The sequence below is a fragment of the Vulpes lagopus genome, chromosome 3 (genome assembly GCF_018345385.1).
Source record: "Vulpes lagopus strain Blue_001 chromosome 3, ASM1834538v1, whole genome shotgun sequence".
Lineage (NCBI taxonomy): Eukaryota > Metazoa > Chordata > Mammalia > Carnivora > Canidae > Vulpes > Vulpes lagopus.
The window spans coordinates 40,647,653-40,667,536 of record NC_054826.1 but is presented as its reverse complement, the minus strand read 5'-3'; the positions used below and the strand labels follow the sequence as shown (position 1 = coordinate 40,667,536).

At 38.5% G+C, this 19,884-nt stretch overlaps 1 protein-coding gene across 5 annotated transcripts; it reads right to left on the bottom strand.

The window, feature by feature from the left end:
* Window positions 1-259: 259 nt before the first annotated feature.
* Window positions 260-19,669, bottom strand: MAT2B (methionine adenosyltransferase 2B). 5 transcript variants are annotated; one of them, XM_041747916.1, is made up of 8 exons: window positions 19,538-19,669; window positions 16,920-17,027; window positions 7,826-8,020; window positions 5,685-5,799; window positions 5,336-5,488; window positions 2,618-2,811; window positions 1,539-1,652; window positions 260-1,185 (listed from the first exon to the last, which is right to left on the bottom strand). In XM_041747916.1, the coding sequence occupies exons 2-8, from the start codon at window positions 16,947-16,949 to the stop codon at window positions 1,015-1,017; spliced, it is 972 nt and encodes a 323-aa protein (XP_041603850.1). In that variant the 5' UTR covers window positions 16,950-17,027; window positions 19,538-19,669; the 3' UTR covers window positions 260-1,014. The 5 variants fall into 5 exon arrangements, with proteins under 5 accessions (XP_041603850.1, XP_041603849.1, XP_041603848.1 ...); XM_041747915.1 differs by lacking the exon at window positions 19,538-19,669 and having other exon boundaries at window positions 16,920-17,061; XM_041747914.1 differs by lacking the exons at window positions 16,920-17,027; window positions 19,538-19,669 and adding an exon at window positions 14,535-14,723.
* Between the last annotated feature and the right edge of the window lie 215 nt (window positions 19,670-19,884).

Genomic DNA, 19,884 nt, shown 5'->3' with positions numbered 1-19,884 from the left:
CAACATTACATAGTTATTTTTAGTTAAAAAACAATCAGTTGGCACACGTAGATACAATATCTATAACATTCTAGGTCTCAAGTGGTGAGTTTACCAGGATTCATTTTATTATTTAAATCTCAATAGATACCAACTATATTTTCTTATACCATCAGATGTTACATAAGAATGTAATTTTTAAAAATTAAAGCAACAAAATAACAGTGAGTTTAGATGTTTGGTCCTTACATTTAAAACGTAAATAAAAGAAAACTAAGCATTACCATGCCAGCAGTATATATTTATTATTATTCTTGAATGGCCAAAAGACTTACAAGGCCCATCATTATTAGTATAACCACAGATATGAAATATCACTTAGTGACATGGAGTGAAAAGGACAGTTTTACACATATTAAAAAAATACATACACATACACACATACTCTCTCTGTCAAGTGCTCACCATACACTGCTACAAAAGCAGGAGGCATCAAGCTACAGGAGTTCCAATATACATAACATGTTGAAATATCTCAAGCTTAAAAACTGCACGTAAGTTGCAAAAATAAAGTTTCTTTCTTCAAACATTTTGATCAGAGCTCAAGCAATGCAAATAATGAACACCAATGATTTTCATACTACTTAACTCACTTTAAAACATAAAAAGGTCAACAGTTGCAAAGTCCTGAAAATGGAGGTTATAGGAATGAACAATGCATTTCATCCAAGAAAAAGTCTACAGTAGATCTGTCTCATCCTGGCTCGTAAGTATTTAAGAATCATAATTTACTATACTCAAACAAAGTGAAGCCAGAACAGAATGATAAAAAGAAAAATCATTATGTCAAATGAGGCATTATCACCCTCAGTTTCTTTAGACAATTTCACTAGTGCAAGAGCATCATTTACCTGAAAGATCATGAGTCACAATTAAAGAGCACTCATACAAAACTATTTCCTTTTTTCTTTAAAAAGTGCCACTTACTATATACTTCTCAATTAAAAAAAAAAAAAAAAAAACCCTGCACATACACTAATGAAAAACCGTTTGTCTCCATCTCTTGTCAATGAGGAATGGCCAGAGAGATTCTTTGATTCCAATTCGAAATGGTGTTCTCTGGCCAATGCCCAAGGTCTCTAATTTGGTGCAGTCAAGCTGAGCATTTCTTGGACGCTGCGCTCCTAAGACAGGACTGTCAGTAATCTTTAAAGAAAAATAAAAACAATTAAAAAAAAGAAAAACCTATTTTGCAGTTTCATATTCTCTATTTCCCTTGCCCTTACTAAAAATGATTTGGATCCCAGAAAAATACACAAACAAATAATCAAGACACTTTTCCTATAAACTTCACCAATACTCATGGGCTTCCTTGTACACGATAATTTAGAGATAAACAATATAAACTTCCAACTTACAAAGTTCACTTTCATTAGTACCAAAAAATGAAGTTAGCCAAAATTTGCAAAGCAACAAGAAAAATGTTATCAATAATACATACTAGAGTGACAGATCTGGGCTTTCACCAAGTGAGAAGGTTTTAAATGCCGTGTACTTACAGGTCGTAAATGACTGCTGGGGAGGTTGAAGGCATCTGCAATTGCACATGCCATTTCATACTTAGTCATCTGTTCATTGCCAGACCAGTGAAAGGTTCCTTTAATTGATGGATCCTAATAAGGATATAAAAATTCAAAATAGTTTCAATGTTTTGAGTTGAGTGGCTTGACAGGCTGGATAAAAAAGCTAATTTAAAAGGTCGAGGAATTAAAATGCATCCCTCCTTTTTGGAATGTTCCCATGAGATGTCTAAAATCAAATTATTATAAATATACCCCGCTAAACATGAGAAGCAATTTCTAGGATTTAGCCTTAAGAATTTTTTTTAAATAAAAATATTAATGGTTCCAATTTTATTTAGAAGGAAACCTGAGAATGATCACAGATTTTTATGGAAACATAGGCCAATTTAATGAGTATTTCTAATTATCCTAAGCTAAAACCAAAACTTAATGGAACCATTTTGCAGGATGAACTAGTTAGGCATAACATCCTTAAATAGTTACAGAGCACATATTTAAAGTACAAATTTTTATGTGTTAAAAAACTATAGACAAACTATTACTAACATTCAAAAATAAATCAGTCTTTCATCTTTGTGTGAATATTCTATTTAGTTGCCAATTTTTCAAATGTCTGAAATTAACTCCTATTCAAATATCTAAAAAGAAAATTACAAATCATTCTTAAAATGGCTGAAGTTATAAATTCCTTTGGAGATTCTTCATTGGCATACATTAATCTTAAACAGAACAACTTCTTAAAGACATTATTTTGTCATCCAAAGAAAAAAATACAAGACTTTAGTCATCTTGCAATAAAAGAATGACAAGACTACAGTACATGAGAAAAAAAAATTCAAACATAGGAGCAAAATATTTTTACTATATATAAATATAGCCTACTATCTGCAAACTACTTTTGTTTGCTCTGCTTGTAATTTTAAAAAGGTTTTAAATAAAAACTAATTCATATTACTATATGTAATATGTATTATATATAATAATAAAGAAAACAAAAACACTTGGACTTTCACTTGTTGATGGAAGTTAGGAACTCTTCTTCCAAAGATTCTCACCAGCATTCTCTTCTCTGCTAACTGACGACACACAGTGGCTACATCTTTTACATGTGTGGGGAACCTCTGCTGCCAGTGGTCCATGTTAGCTGACTTGTTACTGAACTGCACTTTATCAAACATAACAGTCACAGCACTTTCTTCAAGCTTTTCAACTTCTCCATACAGAACAGGAATTCTCAAAACAGCAGCTCCTAGGAATTAATAAAAACAAGTAATTTTTTAAAGCTGCCTGGTTAAATCTTGATATAAAATGAAAGCATGTGGATTTAAACAATCCTGTTTTAGAAACTAGCAATATTCCAAAATGACACAGTTCATCTATAATAATACCCTTTTAACAAATATTGTACTCAATATTTTTAAAGTTCTCTGTTCATTTGGGGTATTTTTATAATACTATTCTTAACAATCATATTAATGAAATTAAACTGATCATGACAACTAAATGCAGTGAATGATCCTTGACTAGATCCTAGATTAAAAAATAAAATGCAATGAAGGCATTATTGGGACAGGTGGGAAAATTCCTACATAGATGATATAGTATAACATGAATATTAATGTTAAATTTCCTGAGTATGATAACTACACTGTAATTATGTAAAGAACATTCTTGTTAGAGGATAAATAGCATAGGGGTGCCTGACTGGTTCAGTCAGCTGAATGTCCGACTCTTGGTTTTAGCTCAGGTCATGATCTCAGCCCCGTGTTGGGCTCTGTGCTCAGTGGGGAGTCTGCTTAAGATGCACTTCCTTTGCTCCTCCACTCCCTCAAATAAATAAATAAATCTTTAAAAAAAAAAAAGAAGAAGAAGAAGAAGAAGAAGGGATGACTGGGTGGCTGTGGTTGAGCGTCTGCCTTCAGCTCAGGGCGTGATCCCAGAGTTCCAGGATCAAGTCCCACATTGGGCTCCCTGCGAGAAGCCTGCTTCTCCCTCTGCCTATGTCTGGGCCTTCTCTCTGTCTCTCATGAATAAATAAATAAAATCTTAAAAAAAAAAAAAAAAAAGAAGAAGAAGAAAAGGTAAGTAGCATAGTGAAGTATTTTGCAGTGAATTTCAGACAATTCCCAACGAGTTTGGAAAAAAAAATATACACACATACACACAAGACACATGGCAAAACATTAACAAGTGGTGAATCTATAATAAAAGTTATATGAGTGTTTTACCACATAATTCTTGAAACCATTGATTAAGGAATTATGAGGTATTTAGATTTTATGTTGGTCCCTACTGAGCAGTTACAACAGACTTTGAATAATAACACTTAAACTGAAAATTAACAAACCACTTTTTAATTAAATTAACATATTGGATAACCATGTATAGATATGTACTCAAGGATGATTCCTGCCGGATGATTTCTAATACAAAAAACAAAAAACATGTGGAAAGCTAAATGCCTGTCAGTATGGTACCTATACTAGGAGATGCTTCTCAAAGAGTCTGTAAGTCTAAGGCAGTACAAGGAATCATTAAATCAAGTACTATGCAGCCACTGATAGTAAAAAGATAACCCAGAAATGACTCAATATGTATTGAAATACAGATATGGGGGGACCAGGTTATAAAACCAAACCCACTGTTTTTAGAAATTCACAAAAAAAATGCTTTCATACCTAACCACATCTGGTGCTTCTTGGAGGCAGCATTATAAAAGAACTGCTCTTTACAATTTTCTTTTTGATTTTTTTCAATGAGGGTATAATTTTTATATTCAGCACACATGTACGTGTATGTATACATAGGAGAAAAGAAGAGCCATACCAATAGAAATTTAAAAACTGGGGCACCTGGGTGGCTCAGCTGGTTAACTGTATGACATTTGGTTTCAACTCATCATGACCTCAGGGTTGTGAGATCAAGCCCTATGTTGGGCTCTGTGCTGGGTGTGAAGCCTGCTTGAGATTCTCTATCTCCCTCTGCCCCTGGCCCCCAGCCTCTCCCTCTCGGGAGCTATCTTGAAAAGAAAAGAAAAGAAATTTGAAAACCATACTAAAGGGGCATCTGGGTGGTTCTGTCAGTTAAGCGTCTGCCTTTGGCTTGGGTCCTGGGATCATGACCAGGGTCCTGGGATCAAGCCCAGGTTGGGTTCCCTGCTCAGCAAGGAGTCTGCTTCTTCCTTTCCCTCTGCCTTTCCCCCCTGCTTGTGTGTGCTCTCTTTCAAATAATAAAATCTTTAAAATAATAATAATAATAATAATAATAATAATAATAATTCCTCAATCTAGGAGAAATGATACTAATCTGTTTTTTGAAAGTAGATTACAAATATTTATACTGTAAGTTTTTTTCTTTATACAGTAACATTTTTCTTAATGTAAGCTCTATACCCAATGTGGGGCTTGAGCTCACAACCCCAAGATTAAAAGTCACATGCTCTAATGACTGAACCAGCTAGGTGCCCCTATACAAGGACATTCATGTATACACTGATACTGGAAAAAGTCTGGAAGGATTCATAAATTCTTCATGGTATCTAAAATTCTTATTTTTCTTTTTTATTAACTATATTCTCTAATTTTCTCCAATGATTTATGCTCCTTGACTAGTTTTTCCAAAATTTAAAAAGTATATTTTATATATTTTTTAAAATATATTTTTACATACTTCTATATTCTCTATGTATTTTATGTATAGCAATGTTATATATACACACACATAAACCCTCAAAACAATCAAAATAGTCAGGGGCTAAAGAAATTGTGTCTTACCTAAATTGTTCTCTAGGACAGCCTTTTCGCCTTCTAATTTTGTTTTGCCATACAGATTTAAGGGACTTGGTACGTCTTCCTCTCTATAAGGTGGATTTGTTCCATCAAATACGTAATCGGAGCTAATGTAGATTAGAAATGCTCCAATTAAAGCTAAAAAAAGATAGACATAAAAGAAAAATAGACATAATCTATTAAATTATTGCAGAACATTACTCTGTACTGGCATTTATAATAGCTTCTTCGTCATACACAAACAAATCTCTTATAAGCCATCTAGAAAACTTTAATCATTATAAACTCAGCAATTATTTAATATTTTATGAAAATTTTATAAAGTCATCATTACCTGCTTCCTTTGCTAAATTCCCAGAAGCATCCACGTTAAGTTGAGAAGCAGCATCTGGCTGATTTTCTACAACATCTGGCCTTCTCTCTGCTGCACAATGTACTATAACATGGGGCTGGAAGTTAAACATTGATGTATTTTTAACCCAAAAGGAATAAAACAGGGGAGCCACAGCCTTCCAACAGTAACCCAATTCATAAAAATATGCTTGTTAAATCAACATTCCTTCAACTACAGAATTACTGTAATTTTTTTTCAAGAATTGCTGTTAATAGTTTTGTCATGCTTCCCTTTTCCAAGTTTCAAACTTCCTTAAAATAAATGTAGGCGCTGAAAGAGCAATTTAGTAATCCCTAGGCAAAACCAGACAAACTCAGCGTCAACTACTACTTCTCTACCAAAGTAAGCTAATGTCCTCTAATTTCGATGGGAGAAAGAGCTAATATTTATGTAATATGACCTAAATACCTAATAAATCTATGTTAAAAGGAGAATACCAATTTCAAATTAAATTAATAAATTCAAATCTCTTAGGCCAGTCACTTAAAGAACGTCAACTATCCATAAAAACTATATTCCCAGTTGAGCATTTAGTATGCCTGAATGCTATATGCTAAGCACTGTGCAAGGAGCAAGGATTTCATAATCTACTGGAAAAGAAGGACAGGTAAAGAGACTGTTTCAGTACAGTTTGTCAGACATCAAGATAGAAGAATGGGGGCACATGGCTGGCTCAGTCAGCAGACCATGCGATTCTTGATCTTGGGGTCGTGATTTTAAGCATCATGTTGGGCCTAGAGCTTACTTTGAAAAAAAAAATTTTTTTTTTTTTTAATTAAAGATAAAGAAATGCAGAGTCCTTGGTAGAGAAGGGGCATCTACTTCCCAGAGAAGATGAATAAAGGCGAAGATTTGGTAAAACAATGGATAGGCAGGACTAATGTACAAACATACCAAACTATCTCCTTCCTTAATAACTGTTTTGAGAAGGCATCATCTTAAGAGTTGTTTTAAAACTTGAATGTGAGACGCCTGGGTGGCTCAGTGGTTGAACGTCTGCCTCTAGCCCAAGGCAGGGTCCCAGAGTCCCAGGATCAAGTCTCGTCCTGGGCTCCCCTCAAGGAGCCTGCTTTTCTCTGCCTATGTCTCTGCCTCTCTCTGTGTGTCTCTCATGAATAAATAAAATCTTTAAAAAATAAATAAATAAATAAAACTTGAATGTACATAATCTAGGACACACCTTAAAATGTCCTGGGCCCCACCACAGACTTATTGAATTAAAATCTCTGGGAGTGAGACCTAAAGAATAAGTTCCCCAACTGATTCTGATGCAGGTATCTCCTGGACCATAGTTTTGAAAAGAACTTTAACTCTCAATTTGATCAGACACAGGTAGAACAGAATCTAAATTTTTCAGTAACTCTTCTGTGGCAACGATCAACAAATTATTTAACCTCTCTGAGCCTCTGTCATCTCTAAGATGGAAATGATAATACCTATTTTGCAGTGTTGTAAGGATTACAGATAATATTAAAAAGGCATTTGCACAGAAAGTAATACTTAACAAAAGTACCTCACAAATATAAGCTTTTTATAAAATGCTTCATATTTCCAAGGTTTGCCAATCTTTGTTTCAACCTAATCTTTTTAAGGACTGCATATACTTGGCCATGCTTACCAGAAAAAAAGTGCACTATACGGTTGACCATAGAACATGGGTTTGAACTGCATAAGTCCATGTATGTACTGTCTCTAAAGCTCCAATTATTTTTTAATAAGTATAATACCATAAATGTTTTCTCAGTAACATTTTCTTTCTCCTAGCTTACTTTATTGTTAAGAATACAGTACATAACACATATACATAATATGTGTTTATCAACTATATATTTTATTGCTAAGGCTTCCAGTCAACAGTAGGCTATTAGCAGTTATTGTGGGGAAGTAAAAAGTTATACATAGATGTTCAACTGTGCAGGAGTCAGCACTCCTAAACCCCGCACTGTTCAAGGGTCAACTGTGTACTGTTGTTGCTTAATGGTGAAAGCTTAAGTATAGTAACTCCCTTGAAAGCAAGAACATTTTCTAAATCATCCAGACAATTCTTAATATAGTTTTCATATGTGTTAAAATAAACATACCTGAAAATCATGAATAATGTGATGAACCGCTTCAGAATCCAAAAGATTAACCTGTTCAAATTTTGGTCTTGCTCTTCTAAAACCACAGCCAAAGGCATGCCAATTATTCTGCTTAAATTCTTTATACACAGCTCTGCCAAGAAGCCCAGTGGCACCAGTAATCAGAACCCGCCTATTAGGGAGGTTAACGTCCTCCTAAAAGGTGAAGTGGGGGGGGGGGGGAGGGAAAGGGTTACTTATTTTGAAAATATTCTCTCCACAAAGTTAGCACTATCATTGTTCACCAAATACTTAAAGTTTAAGTAGTTTGCTTCATATCCTAGATCTATCAGACAATTCATAAGTTAGAACAAAGATCAAACTGTATCAATAATTGTATCATTTAAGAAAAAGTTTTATTAATCCTACTCATGAAAAAGAACCTAAGATGATACTATAAGGATATACCTAGTCAAACAGATTTAGATTTTTTTTAAAAAAAGATTTTATTTTTTAAGTAAACTCTATACCCAACATGGGGCTAGAACTTACAATCCCAAGATCAAGAGTCATATGCTCCAATTGACTGAGCTAGCCAGGTGCTCTGATTTCCTGTTAATAATGGAAGAATCTTACTTTAATGATCAATGATGTCCAAATGAATAAACAGCAATTTTATTTTTATTTTTAAGGTTTTATTTATTTATTCACAAGAAACAGAGACATAGGTAGAGGAAGAAGCAGGCTCCTTGCAGGGAGTGTGATGTAGAACTCAATCCCAGGACCCCAGGATCAGGACCAAAGCCAAAAACAGAAGCTCAACCACTGAGCCACCCACGCGCCCCTAAATAGCAATTTTAATTATGCTCTCTAATTTATAAAAACATACAACTAGTTTGAAGCTTATGAATTTCTTATGGCCTATCTGGCTGTGTTCTACCAACAAACTCACAAGTTGACAATTTTGATCTTCAGTTTGTGATTGCCAAGTTTTCTTTCAAATCTCAGTGATTTATCATATTTTGATAGGTCTTAGTTACAGGATTTAGATTTCACAGGAATTTACGTGGAGGATAAATAAATGTGATCCTTATAGTAATAATATTCCAAACCGGTAAATGTTCCTGAGTTAACCCTAAATTTAACCTAATAGGCCAATTAAAACACAGAGTAGGGAGGGAAAAAAGAAGAAAAAACTAACACAGAGGGTAGGCGAAAAAAGGAAACTAGAATATTTTAAACTGATTTGTGTTCTTATGTGAAAAAGAAAAAGTTCCTTACAAAATGAAACTAAAAGGAACTTCTATTTAGAAAACAAGTTCTGTTTCCAAAGCAGTTTAAAAACTTCCCTTATTCCCAAGATGGGTAACACTAAATTTCCCAGACTCTTGAATAAAATCAACATTTATTATTTAAAAGCCACCAACAAAAAGTTTTATTTGGAGTAATTGGCTGGCTGAGTCTGTACAGCAAGTGACTCTTGATCTCAGGGTCATGAGTTCAAGCCCAAATTGGTGTGGAACCTACTTTAAATATATATATATATATTACATTTTAACAATTCGAGATCTTTTTATTTCAAGCGTTTATAGTCACCTATTCTGAGCTGTAAAAAATTTTAAACAAGCATACAATAACTAAAGATCTTTCTTTGTTAGCCCTTAGTTCAGCAGAAAAATTTAGCGCTATGCATTTTTTTTTACAAGAAAGCCACCATGAGGGTAGAGTGCCTATGTGGTGCAGTCTGGCCTCCAACTCTTGGTTTTAGTTCAAGTCCTGATCTCAGAGTTGTGACACTGAGCCCTGTCAGCAGGGAGTGTGCTTGAGAGTCTCTCTCCCTCTTTCCTTGCCCCTCCACCTAGTATGAGCGAGCATGTGCATTCTCTCTCTCTCTCTCTGAAATAAATAAATACGTCTAAAAAAAAAAAAGCCACTGAAATTAGGTATCCCTACCACAGGAAAAATCAGAAATGAAAGGGCTGAAACAGCATAAAGGGGTAGGGACACCTGCATGGCTCAGTTGGTTAGGCATTCAACTCTTGGTTTCTGTTCAGGAGTTGGGCTGTCCCTCTCTCTCTCCTCTCTTGCACATGCACTCTCTTGCTCTAAAATAAATAAATAAAATATTTTTAAAAATAAAGCATAATGGTAAACTATGGAAGGTATTTTTTCCTTAGTTCACCAATTCCAAATATTTTAAAAGTTGAAGGAAATTCATCAAGGCTCTCTGTTGTACAACTTGGCTCTAAGCCAACTGATCTATGAAAACAAGAATTTCAGCCAGCAAAATATTTTCTTTGGGTTTTGGCAAAAAAACAGCTCTACAAAGACTGATTTGGAAAGAAGAGAAAACAGCCAAGTCTAGTAGATACAATCAGAAAACAATTTATACAGGATAAGTCCCATAAAGATCCCTGAGAAAATATTATGCAAGAGCTATGATTTGATTTCTTCTCAGTTTCTCACTTTTTATTACTTCACATTAAAGAAGCAAAAAAATATATAACAGTTCTTAGTTGGTAGTTCTCAGGCTTCACTCTGTTTAAGAATCATGCACAAGGCTTTCAGATTCTGTACATCCGGGATAAATCCTGGTAATTTGCATTTCTAACAAGTCCCCAGGAATGTGCTGAAGATGGTGATTTGGGAACTGTCCTTTGAGAAGAAGTGTAATCTTGAACTCTAGGGAAAGTCCAAGGTTTTTCTTAAAGATATATTTATCTTATTCAAAGACGCCAAAAAATTATCATCTACCTTTCTAAAAGTGACATGATCTTTCCTTCCCTCTTCTCCCATTAAAAAAGGAAAAGAAAAGTCAAGGAAAAAGTATTCTGTATTCCACAAAGGTTACTGAACAGTGAATTCAGATCCCTGCATATTTCACTGATTCTGTGAAGCACACTTTTTCCTCATTTTAACATCCCTGTTAAATGTATGAAATAGAGATGCATCTTATTACTGTCATAGTCTGGCAATGTCTTGCTTTTTTAGTGCATCCTAAAATCAGAGCCCAGATTATCTTATAATCAAGTACGTCTTAGACTTGATGAAATATAGTATTAAATTACAAGGATAGCAAGGCTCTCAGGGAATTTAATATGTTTAACTTCAAAAAAGGATGAGGTTGGGACACCTGGGTGGCTCAGCGGTTGAGTATCCGCCTTTGGCTCAGGGCGTGATCCCAGGGTCCTGGGATTGAGTCCCATCGGACTCCCTGTGAGGAACCTGCTTCTCCTTCTGCCTGCGTCTCTGACTCTCTCTGTGATCCCTCATGAATAAATAAAACCTTTAAAAAATAAAATGAATAAATAAAAAAGGATGAGATTGCATAGAAAAAATTAACCTTAAATCCTCATACTCTGGGGTAATTTGTAAGGTCTCTAGAAGAAAATATGTAATAGTCCATGGTACTCAGTGGTTAGATGTCAATGCTCAAAAATTTTCTTTATTAAAAGAGCAGAGATCTGAAGTGCAAGCATTTTCTAAAACGGAAATGATACTGCACAATCTTATATTTCAAAACTATCGAGTGTTATGTAAGCCTACCTTCCAATCATAATAGCCTTGTTGGACATGCAAGGCAAATATTTCCAAACTGAGCAATCTGAAGCCCAAGAGATGTTAAAGGCTTTACCCACAGTACAGGGAAAAGGCTGGGCCCAGAACTTGTTTCTTTTGTTTCTAGCTTCTGTGGTCTAGCCAAATACATACTGAGTTGTGTCTTTATCCTTGGACCTTCTATTTGATTTCATAATGATTAAAATTTAACTGTTCTGCCACAAAATGTGGTATTGAGAAGTTATTGAAATCTCAATTGATCTAATTCCTCATTAGTAAAATGAGGCATTTGGACAAGATGACTACGGCTCTTGCAACTTTACAGCTCTACAATTCTAACATTTTCCATATTATCCTTAACACAGAGGGGACTGAGTCTGAAAAGAGTGAAAGGAACTTTATTTACTTAATTTTTCCTCTTTTCACAGAGTTCTCTCCAGAGACTCAATGAGCACCTTCTGTCACCACTATAGGAGCCAAGACAAGATTTTTTTTCACTTGGATTGCAAATTTTTTGGTGCTTGGCAAATAAAATATGCCTCATTCTGAAATTTAAAAATGCCAAACAAAAATATCTATTTTTTACTTTCTATATATAAACAGAAATCCACCTGAAGCTTTTCAAAAGTGCACAGTTTTTGTTTTTGTTTTTTTAATGTTTAAAAGAAAAGAAACATTATCCTAAAAAATTACTTTGGACTGTTACTCCATAAAATATTTTAGTCCTACAAAACATAGGAGTGTTCATGCACTTCAAGGAACTCAGAATGAATAAGAAGCTGTAGTTAACCCAAATCACAATAAAGAGCCGAAAATATTTTCTGCTTGAAAAATCTACTTCCTTAATTTCTATTGCTTGAAAAATCTACTTCCTTAATTTCTGTCACTTTAAATTACTCTGAACGCATTTGACTCTAATTACATAAACTCTTAGAAGTACAGAACCCCAAGTGACCAGATTTATAGACACCAAAAGAATTCCTGAAAAATTAAACACATAAAAATAAATGTAGACTTACTACTTTTATTAGGCTACCTAATCAAATGATTCCAAACTATAGGTAATGTAATAAATGGCTCTTTCAAAATGGTCAAACACTACTTTGGGACAGTGATTTGTACTTTAGCACACATGCATTAACTTCTACTAAAAATGTCCTAGAAAAAAAAATGAGACATCACTAACATCTAAATAGAGATCTTCTTAAATTTTAGTGGTTAAATACAATACTTTGCTATTTTTAGAACCTAAATTTGGCAGTTTCCTATTCATTTATTTAATTGATCCTCATTCTACATTCCCCTGGAGGCATCTCTGAGTAGTAATCACTGGACTCAAGATGCTATGATAACCTAGTGACACTGGTCTAACTGCTACTGTCACCTATTGGTATTCTACAAGACAGTCTTTTTTTTTAAGATTTTATTTATTTATTAATGAGAGACAGAGAGATAGAAAGAGAGATAGAAAGAGAGAGAGAAAGAGGCGCAGAGACACAGGCAGAGGGAAAAGCAGGCTCTGTGCAGGGAGCCTGAGGTGGGACTTGATCCTAGGACCCCAGGATCAGGCCCTGGGCTGAAGGTGGCGCTAAACCTCTGAGCCACCCAGGCTGCCCTCTACAAGTCTTAACAGGTATCACTACAGTTGCCTTCTCCAATATAAGTTGTAAGTCATTGTGAAATTCATTCTCACAAGTGGATTTTAATTCTACACGTTTTGACAGAGCATCAAAAAACATGCCAAGATTTGGGTTGGGGACCTAAATCTTAGGTCAGTCTGTACAGCATGTGACTCTTGATCCCAGAGCTGTGAGTTTGAGCCCCATGTCGGGTGTAGAGATTATTTTAAAATTAAAAAAAAAAAATCAGGGGCACCCCATTGCTCAGTGGTTGAGCGTCTGCCTTTGGCTCAGGTCATGATCCCCGGGTCCTTGCATCGAGTCCTGCATCAAGCTCCCCAGGGAAAGTCTGCTTCTCCCTCTATGTCTCTGCCTTTCTCTGTCTCTCATGAATAAATACATAAAATCTTTAAAATAAGTAAATAAATAAATTATAATAAATCTTTTTTTAAAAAAAGATTAAGGATGTATAGTTTTTAGTGAAGGGAATCATGAAAACCTATTTTCATTAGTTCACTGAATTACTGTAAAAAGATTAAGCTTTACACACACCCATGCATGTATATATATATATATGTATATATGTAAACAATATGCAACATTATGCACTCAGTATTTTTGAGGGCACACAGGAACAATACAGAAGTTTAAATAGCCCATCTAGCCTAACTTTATCCCCCAAACCCCAAACTGATTAGAAACACTAAATACACTCTATCTTGGAAGCACAAAAATTCTGCATGATCAAAACCAGCCATCTCCCATATCTTATTCCCGGTAAGACATATCGGTCTAGGCATTCTTTTCCCCACTGCTAGATATATTCAGTGGATTGAATGCTGGGAGGCCTGGAATGAAATACAAGAATGGAGGAGGGGGGAGGTCTGCGATAGCTCTAGCTCTCCCACAGTAACCACCTTCCTTTATGTAACCTCCACAGCGGCTCTGAAACCTGGCAAAGTGAAAAAGACTCCTGAACTTGGGCGAAGGACTCCCTCCGTAAGCCTCAATTTTCTCACCTGTAAAATGGAGCAAAACAGTATCTTATAGTTACGACGATTAAATAACGCATGCAAAGTGCATACACAGTGCCCTGCACCGAACTAAGAGTTCAGGAAGTTGTCATCTCCAAAACTGCTATTTCCGAAAAACCACTTTCCCATTCTTCCTCAGGGGCAAGAACGGGTAAGATCAAAAGATACAAACAAAGCATGAAAGAGGGAAATTCAGAGAGATAAAGCAAAACCGAAAGAGCTCCCAAGAGCCCCTCTTCGTTAACGGCAGGGGGAGGAGAAGACACCGGAGTGAAACCAGACCTACTCGTTTCCTGCCGCAGAACTGGAAGCGCAAATACCGGCGGGTGTGCACGGAGGTAAACAAACTCGGTGGCGCCGCCCTCTCCCCCCGGAGCTCGGAAGGGGGTGCTGGGGCGACTCCGGGCCGGGCTCGCATTCCTGCGGGATGCGCAGGGTAAAGCACGCGAGCCCGCACGACCTGGACCGTCCCCCTCTGCACTCCCAGCTTCCACGAGACCCCAGGGCCGACTGCCTCACCTCCACCAGCCGGCAGCTCCCGGGGACAAAGTGGATGGAGAGCTCGTTCTCCCGCCCCACCATGCCCGCCGTCTTCGCGCCGCCGCCGCCGCAGCGACCGCCACTTCCTCCAGCCCGGGATCGCCGAGGGCCGCAGCTCCGTCGCCCTGGGCCCGCCTCCCCAGCTCCGGGCCCGGCCCCCGCTCCCCGCTTCCGGCTTCCGCCGCCAAGGCCGCGCCCGTTGATTGGCCACGCTCAGCCGATGCCCCCCAAAAGGGGGCGGGCGCGTCCAGTACGCTCCCCGCCCACTCGCCAACTCTTAAAGGGATACGCCAAACCAAGGCCTTGGCCCTTCGCAGTGAGCACAAGTTTCGGGTTTGGGAGGGGTTATCTTGTGTACTTTGTTTTCTCTTTGCCTTTGTTCTGGACCGAATCGCCCGGCTTTTCAAGCTTGCAGACTGCGCAGCACGTAACAATGAACCGGGCTTGTAATACATTAAGTGAGAGCAGATATTTCAAAGCCAGGGGGGGAGGACAGCAGACATCTGTCCCTGCAGCTACAGGAGTGGGGTTTTGTGGGGGGTTTTTGGTTTGTTTAGTTGTTTTGTTTTGGTCCAGAGAGTTAGAAAGGCAAAGAATAAAAATGCAAGTGTCGGTGAGTCTCGGACACCTCAACAACCCGTTTGTCTTCCTGGGATGTTCTAAAGTGGTACGTGTGAAATTCCAAATAAGTGGAAACTATTTTTAACCTAGTCCAAAATAAAAAGCGAGGGGTTCGGGGGAGGAGGGCCCCGGGGCCGCCTTATGAAGTTCACAGGTTCCCGGACTTTACCCATAGACGCAGCACGAGGCTCTGCGGGAGCCGCGCCAGGGACCGGGCGCTGTCGCGGGTGGATCGGGGGAGTCCAGGCCCCACTCGAGCCCCGGGGCGGGCCGGGCCTCCGCAGCCGCCGGCAAACACCGCGGAAGCCGAGGGGCCGAGGCACGCCAGCCTGCCTTCCCCGCGCGTCCGGCTTCTTAAAAGTAACGAATCAGCTGCACGCCCCCCGACCCCCACCCGCACCCCCACCCCCAGGGTGGAAACGGACCCGGGGCGGCTGGGCTCCCTCCCAGCTCCCACCAGCGGCGTCCGCGCGGCCCGGGCGCGCGCGCTTCCCTCGGGCGGGGGGCACCAGCCAGACCGCGAGGCCGCCCACGCGCCTGGCCGCCGGCGGGGGGGGGGGGGGGGGGCGGGGGCTTCTCCTCAAAGGCCTTGTTTTTATAATCCCTTTTTGCTTATTTTAGAGCTAAAGACTAAGCAGCCTTTTGGAAAAGTTTTCCTTTGTCTGAGCCCCGGAGTCTCCTTTCTACCCAACCCCCAACAAGAACTCGTTTCCTTACCCGAGTAAACAATCTTTCTTTGGCCCGGGGATGGGGGGAGGAGAGCCTGAGGCCTCGCACTCTCCGATTTTTTTTTTTTTTTTTTTTTTGGAATTTAATTTTTACCCGAGCTGTTCCTGTTCATCGAGTTTCGCATTATTCAGAGAGTCCTTGAGAGGACTGGCCCAGCGCAAAACACTCATAATCTGCAGACAAAGAGGGTGGGAAGGGGAGGCAAATTCAAGATCCCACTAATCCTTTTCTTTAAAAGTTGGATTTTGTGGTTGTTAATTTCTAGATGCGCCGCGTTGATGCAACCGGATCCTTCTGGTTTAAAAAAAAAAATTTTTTTTTAAGTATCCAGTGCCAACAGTTAAGCACATGCATTTGCTTTTTTTTTTTTTTTTTGATTTTTCAGAGAAGCCTTGTCCAGAGTTAGGAACAAGAGTTTTTTTTGCCCTTTGAGAATCTGGGTTGACACGTCCCAGGTAAAACTTGAGTCTAGTTCGAGAGACATACTGTGTTCTTGCACAGGTTTTAATCATTCTCTTTAAAAATGAAAGTTTCTCCGTGAACAAAAATGCCACTGTCGTACAGACAAAATCCAAGTGCCTGTGGTGGCTAAATCTATGAATTTAAAGAGAGTAGCCTGGAGCTAAAGTTAGGTTAGCGATTCAATTCTTGCTAAGACAAAGAAAGGCTGGAGCACACAATTATAGATAAAATCCTTACTTATACTGAACCTTCACCGACACCGTTGCATTTAATCCGGTAAAAGAAACAGCTGTTCTGTTTTGCATTTTATTTTTTTTTTTGTCAACTAATGAGACTTAGCTGAGCTCTTCAAAGCCTGGTTCTCAGGTCAATAATTAAAGTTGGCTGATTCTTCCATTTCCCAAAGTTACGTGTTTTAAAGAAATGAATGACGCCCGCTTCTTTTTCCTTTTTCTCTTTTTCACTCACCCTTTTGGTTTTTACCATTCACTGGGATGCGTTTTAAAGAAACTAACTCCAGAATGCTTCATTTCTTGAATAGCTAGCTCTTACCTGTTCCATGTCCTCCGGCATTTCAGGCATGATTCCAGAATTACCTCGGGAAAACAGATTTGGGATGAGCCTCAGCCTCTGCCTCTTTTGCCTGGGTCTTTGTTCTGCCTGAAGAGAGCGCAGGCACGCAAAAACGTGAGCCCCAGCTTCACTCGACCTTTTAAATTAGCATTTTGATTCCAATCCCAGAATCTCATGCAGTTTTCCACATTGCAGTAAACTGGCAGCTGATTCCCCCTGGCAGTCTTGAAAATACCCAATGAGAAGTTTTATGTTTAATTGCATGCCAAGTTAGGGTCTATTAGCAAAACCATTAGGAGAACCAATTTTTAAAAAAAAGAAGAAGAAACAAAGAAACAAACAAAAAAACTTGCTGTGAAGACTTGTTGCAATTTTCTTGCAGAAGAAAAGCAAGACTCACAGTTGGAAACCACACAGATCTTGCAATTGAGTGCTGAAATATTTTATTCAGTTATGCCTTACTGCAACAGAGTCTTGGTAAAGATTTTCAGTGCTTTTCTGCCTAGTATCTTCTTCCTTTTTTTTTTTTTTTAAGATTGTATTTATTTATTCATGAGAGACACAGAGAGAGAAACGGGGGGGTTGGGCGCGGGCAGAGACTGAAGCAGGCTCCATGCAGGGAGCCTGATGTGGGACTCGATTCCGGGACTCCAGGATGACACCCTGGGCCAAAGGCAGGCGCTTAACCACCCAGGGGTTCCCTGCCTAGTATCTTCTAATTAACTATTTCGAAGAACAGTAAAAGACACTGGTGGTAACAGCACCAATTAAAATGCAGCAGGTCATTTCTATTAACATTATGCTTCCGTCTGACAGAAAATTGTAGGTGGAGTAGCTTTAAGTTAGGCCAAGCATCAAGGACTTCTAGATGAATAATTTGCAAACCTGCCTGTATCACCAAACCCGAAACAAAATCATTCTATGGGAATGGAGCCCAGCAATCTTATTTTTAACAATTTTAAGGACAGTGAACATGCTCAGTTAAATTTTGAACCATTGTTCTGGACTATGGCTCTGTAACAACTTAAGAACAACAACAACGAAATACCATTTAGATAGAGCTAAGGAAAAAAAAAAAAAAAAACTTAACCCTTTATTCCAGACACTTCAAGCACATAGCACATAGTAAACTCTACAAAACATGTGGAAGGTCTATAAATAATGGAAACTATGCAATTTTTAAAAATTGATAAATTTTATCAAAATTAAAAACTTGTATCCATCAATAAACAATATTAAGAAAATAAATAAGCAAATCACAGACTGAGGGGAAAAAAACCTTTATACATATATCCAAAAAGGAGTTAATAGAATATTTAAAGAACCCTACTGAAATTGCTCAAAAGCATAAAGTTGAAGGACACCTGGCTGGCTCAGTTGGTGAAGCATGTGACTCTTGATTTCCAGGTTGTGAATTCAGCCCCAGGTTGGGGGTAGAGATTATTTAAATAAATAAATAACTTATCTTAAAAATGCATAATGGGCACCTGGTTGGTCCGGTTGGTTTCAGCTCAGGGTCTCAGCCCTCAGCTGTTGTATGCTTGAGTTTCTCTCCCTCTTCCTCTGCCCCTCCCTCCTCTCTCTCTCTCTCTCTGAAATAAAGTCTTTAAAAAAATTAAAATTTTAAAGCATAAAGTTGAACAAAAATCAAAAGGCTGGACTAATGCTTCAGCAAAACTTGAATTTAAACAGAGTAACCGGGATCCCTGGGTGGCGCAGCGGTTTGGCACCTGCCTTTGGCCCAGGGCGCGATCCTGGAGACCCGGGATCGAGTCCCACATCGGGCTCCCGGTGCATGGAGCCTGCTTCTCCCTCTGCCTGTGTCTCTGCCTCTCTCTCTCTCTGTGACTATCATAAATAAATAAAAATTAAAAAAAAAACAAACAAAACTTTAAAAATAAAATAAACAGAGTAACCTTTTCCCTCTCTCCCACAAACCTCCCTCCTCCCTTCTGCAAGGGATCACAGTACCACCCTGATTGCAGTACCAACTACAGAGGCTGGCCACACAAACCTAATTCCTGTGAAAACTGGCTAGCTCATCTGTTCCCCTGTAAAGCCCCCAGCCCCTTTCTCCAGGGGGGCTTGCAGTTTTTGAAAGCCTGCTGCAGCTTCTTTTGCCTGACAAGACAATAAAACTGTTGTTACTCTATTCCACACTGTCCTTGTGTTATAGTTTGGCTCCAGAAGAACAGAGGTCAGATATCAACAACACTACAACTTAATAATTTTTAAACACCATTTTAAAAATGGACACATTTTCAACAGATACTTCACAAAGATGTAAGAATGGTTAATAATCATATAAGAAAAAGTTCAACATTTGGGAAATGCAAACTAAAATCATATTGAGGAGCACCTGGGTGGCTCAGTGGTTGAGCCTCTGCCTTTTGCTCAAGTCATGATCCGGGGGTTCTGGGATCAAGTCCCGCATCAGGCTTCCCCACAGGGAATCCACTTCTCCCTCTGCCTATGTCTCTGCTTCTCTCTGTCTCTCACGAACTTAAAATACTGTTACCAGCCAGACCCTAAGACTTGTACTCATGCCCACCGACCTTTGTCCCACATTTTTCCTTAAGCTCTTCTTTCCAGCTTACCTCAACTCAGGCAAAAGACCAGAGGAGCGAAACATCCACCCTGTGATGGAAACTTAAACTACCCCTCAAGCAATAATGTCTGACTGGGCAGGGTTCTCCTGAGTATCACATGAGCAATTTGAACTCAAACTCTGGCTCACACCTGCACAGATGGACAAGGAAATGGCCTGTGAAGTCACCAACAGTTTACCTTTCCCTCATTATAATACTTTATTATTATATAATATAACAGCATAAAATCTCCACCCAAGAAGGGGGGAAGACAAGCCTCATTCACTCACTATATCATGTACATACAGGCATGTTTCCTTAAGGTACATGTGTGACTTTATGCCTGCCTCTACATT

Bases quoted from the DNA above. Each gene is read 5' to 3' on its own strand.
- MAT2B (XM_041747913.1), bottom strand. From the start codon at position 14,433: ATGCGAGCCCGGCCCGGAGTCGCCCCAGCACCCCCTTCCGAGCTCCGG. The intron at 8,021-14,301 runs GTAGGTCTGGTT...TTCACCTTTTAG, and splicing joins AGTTCTGCGGCAGGAAACGA to GAGGACGTTAACCTCCCTAA. The intron at 1,653-2,617 runs GTGAGAATCTTT...TATCCTTATTAG, and splicing joins TAGCAGAGAAGAGAATGCTG to GATCCATCAATTAAAGGAAC.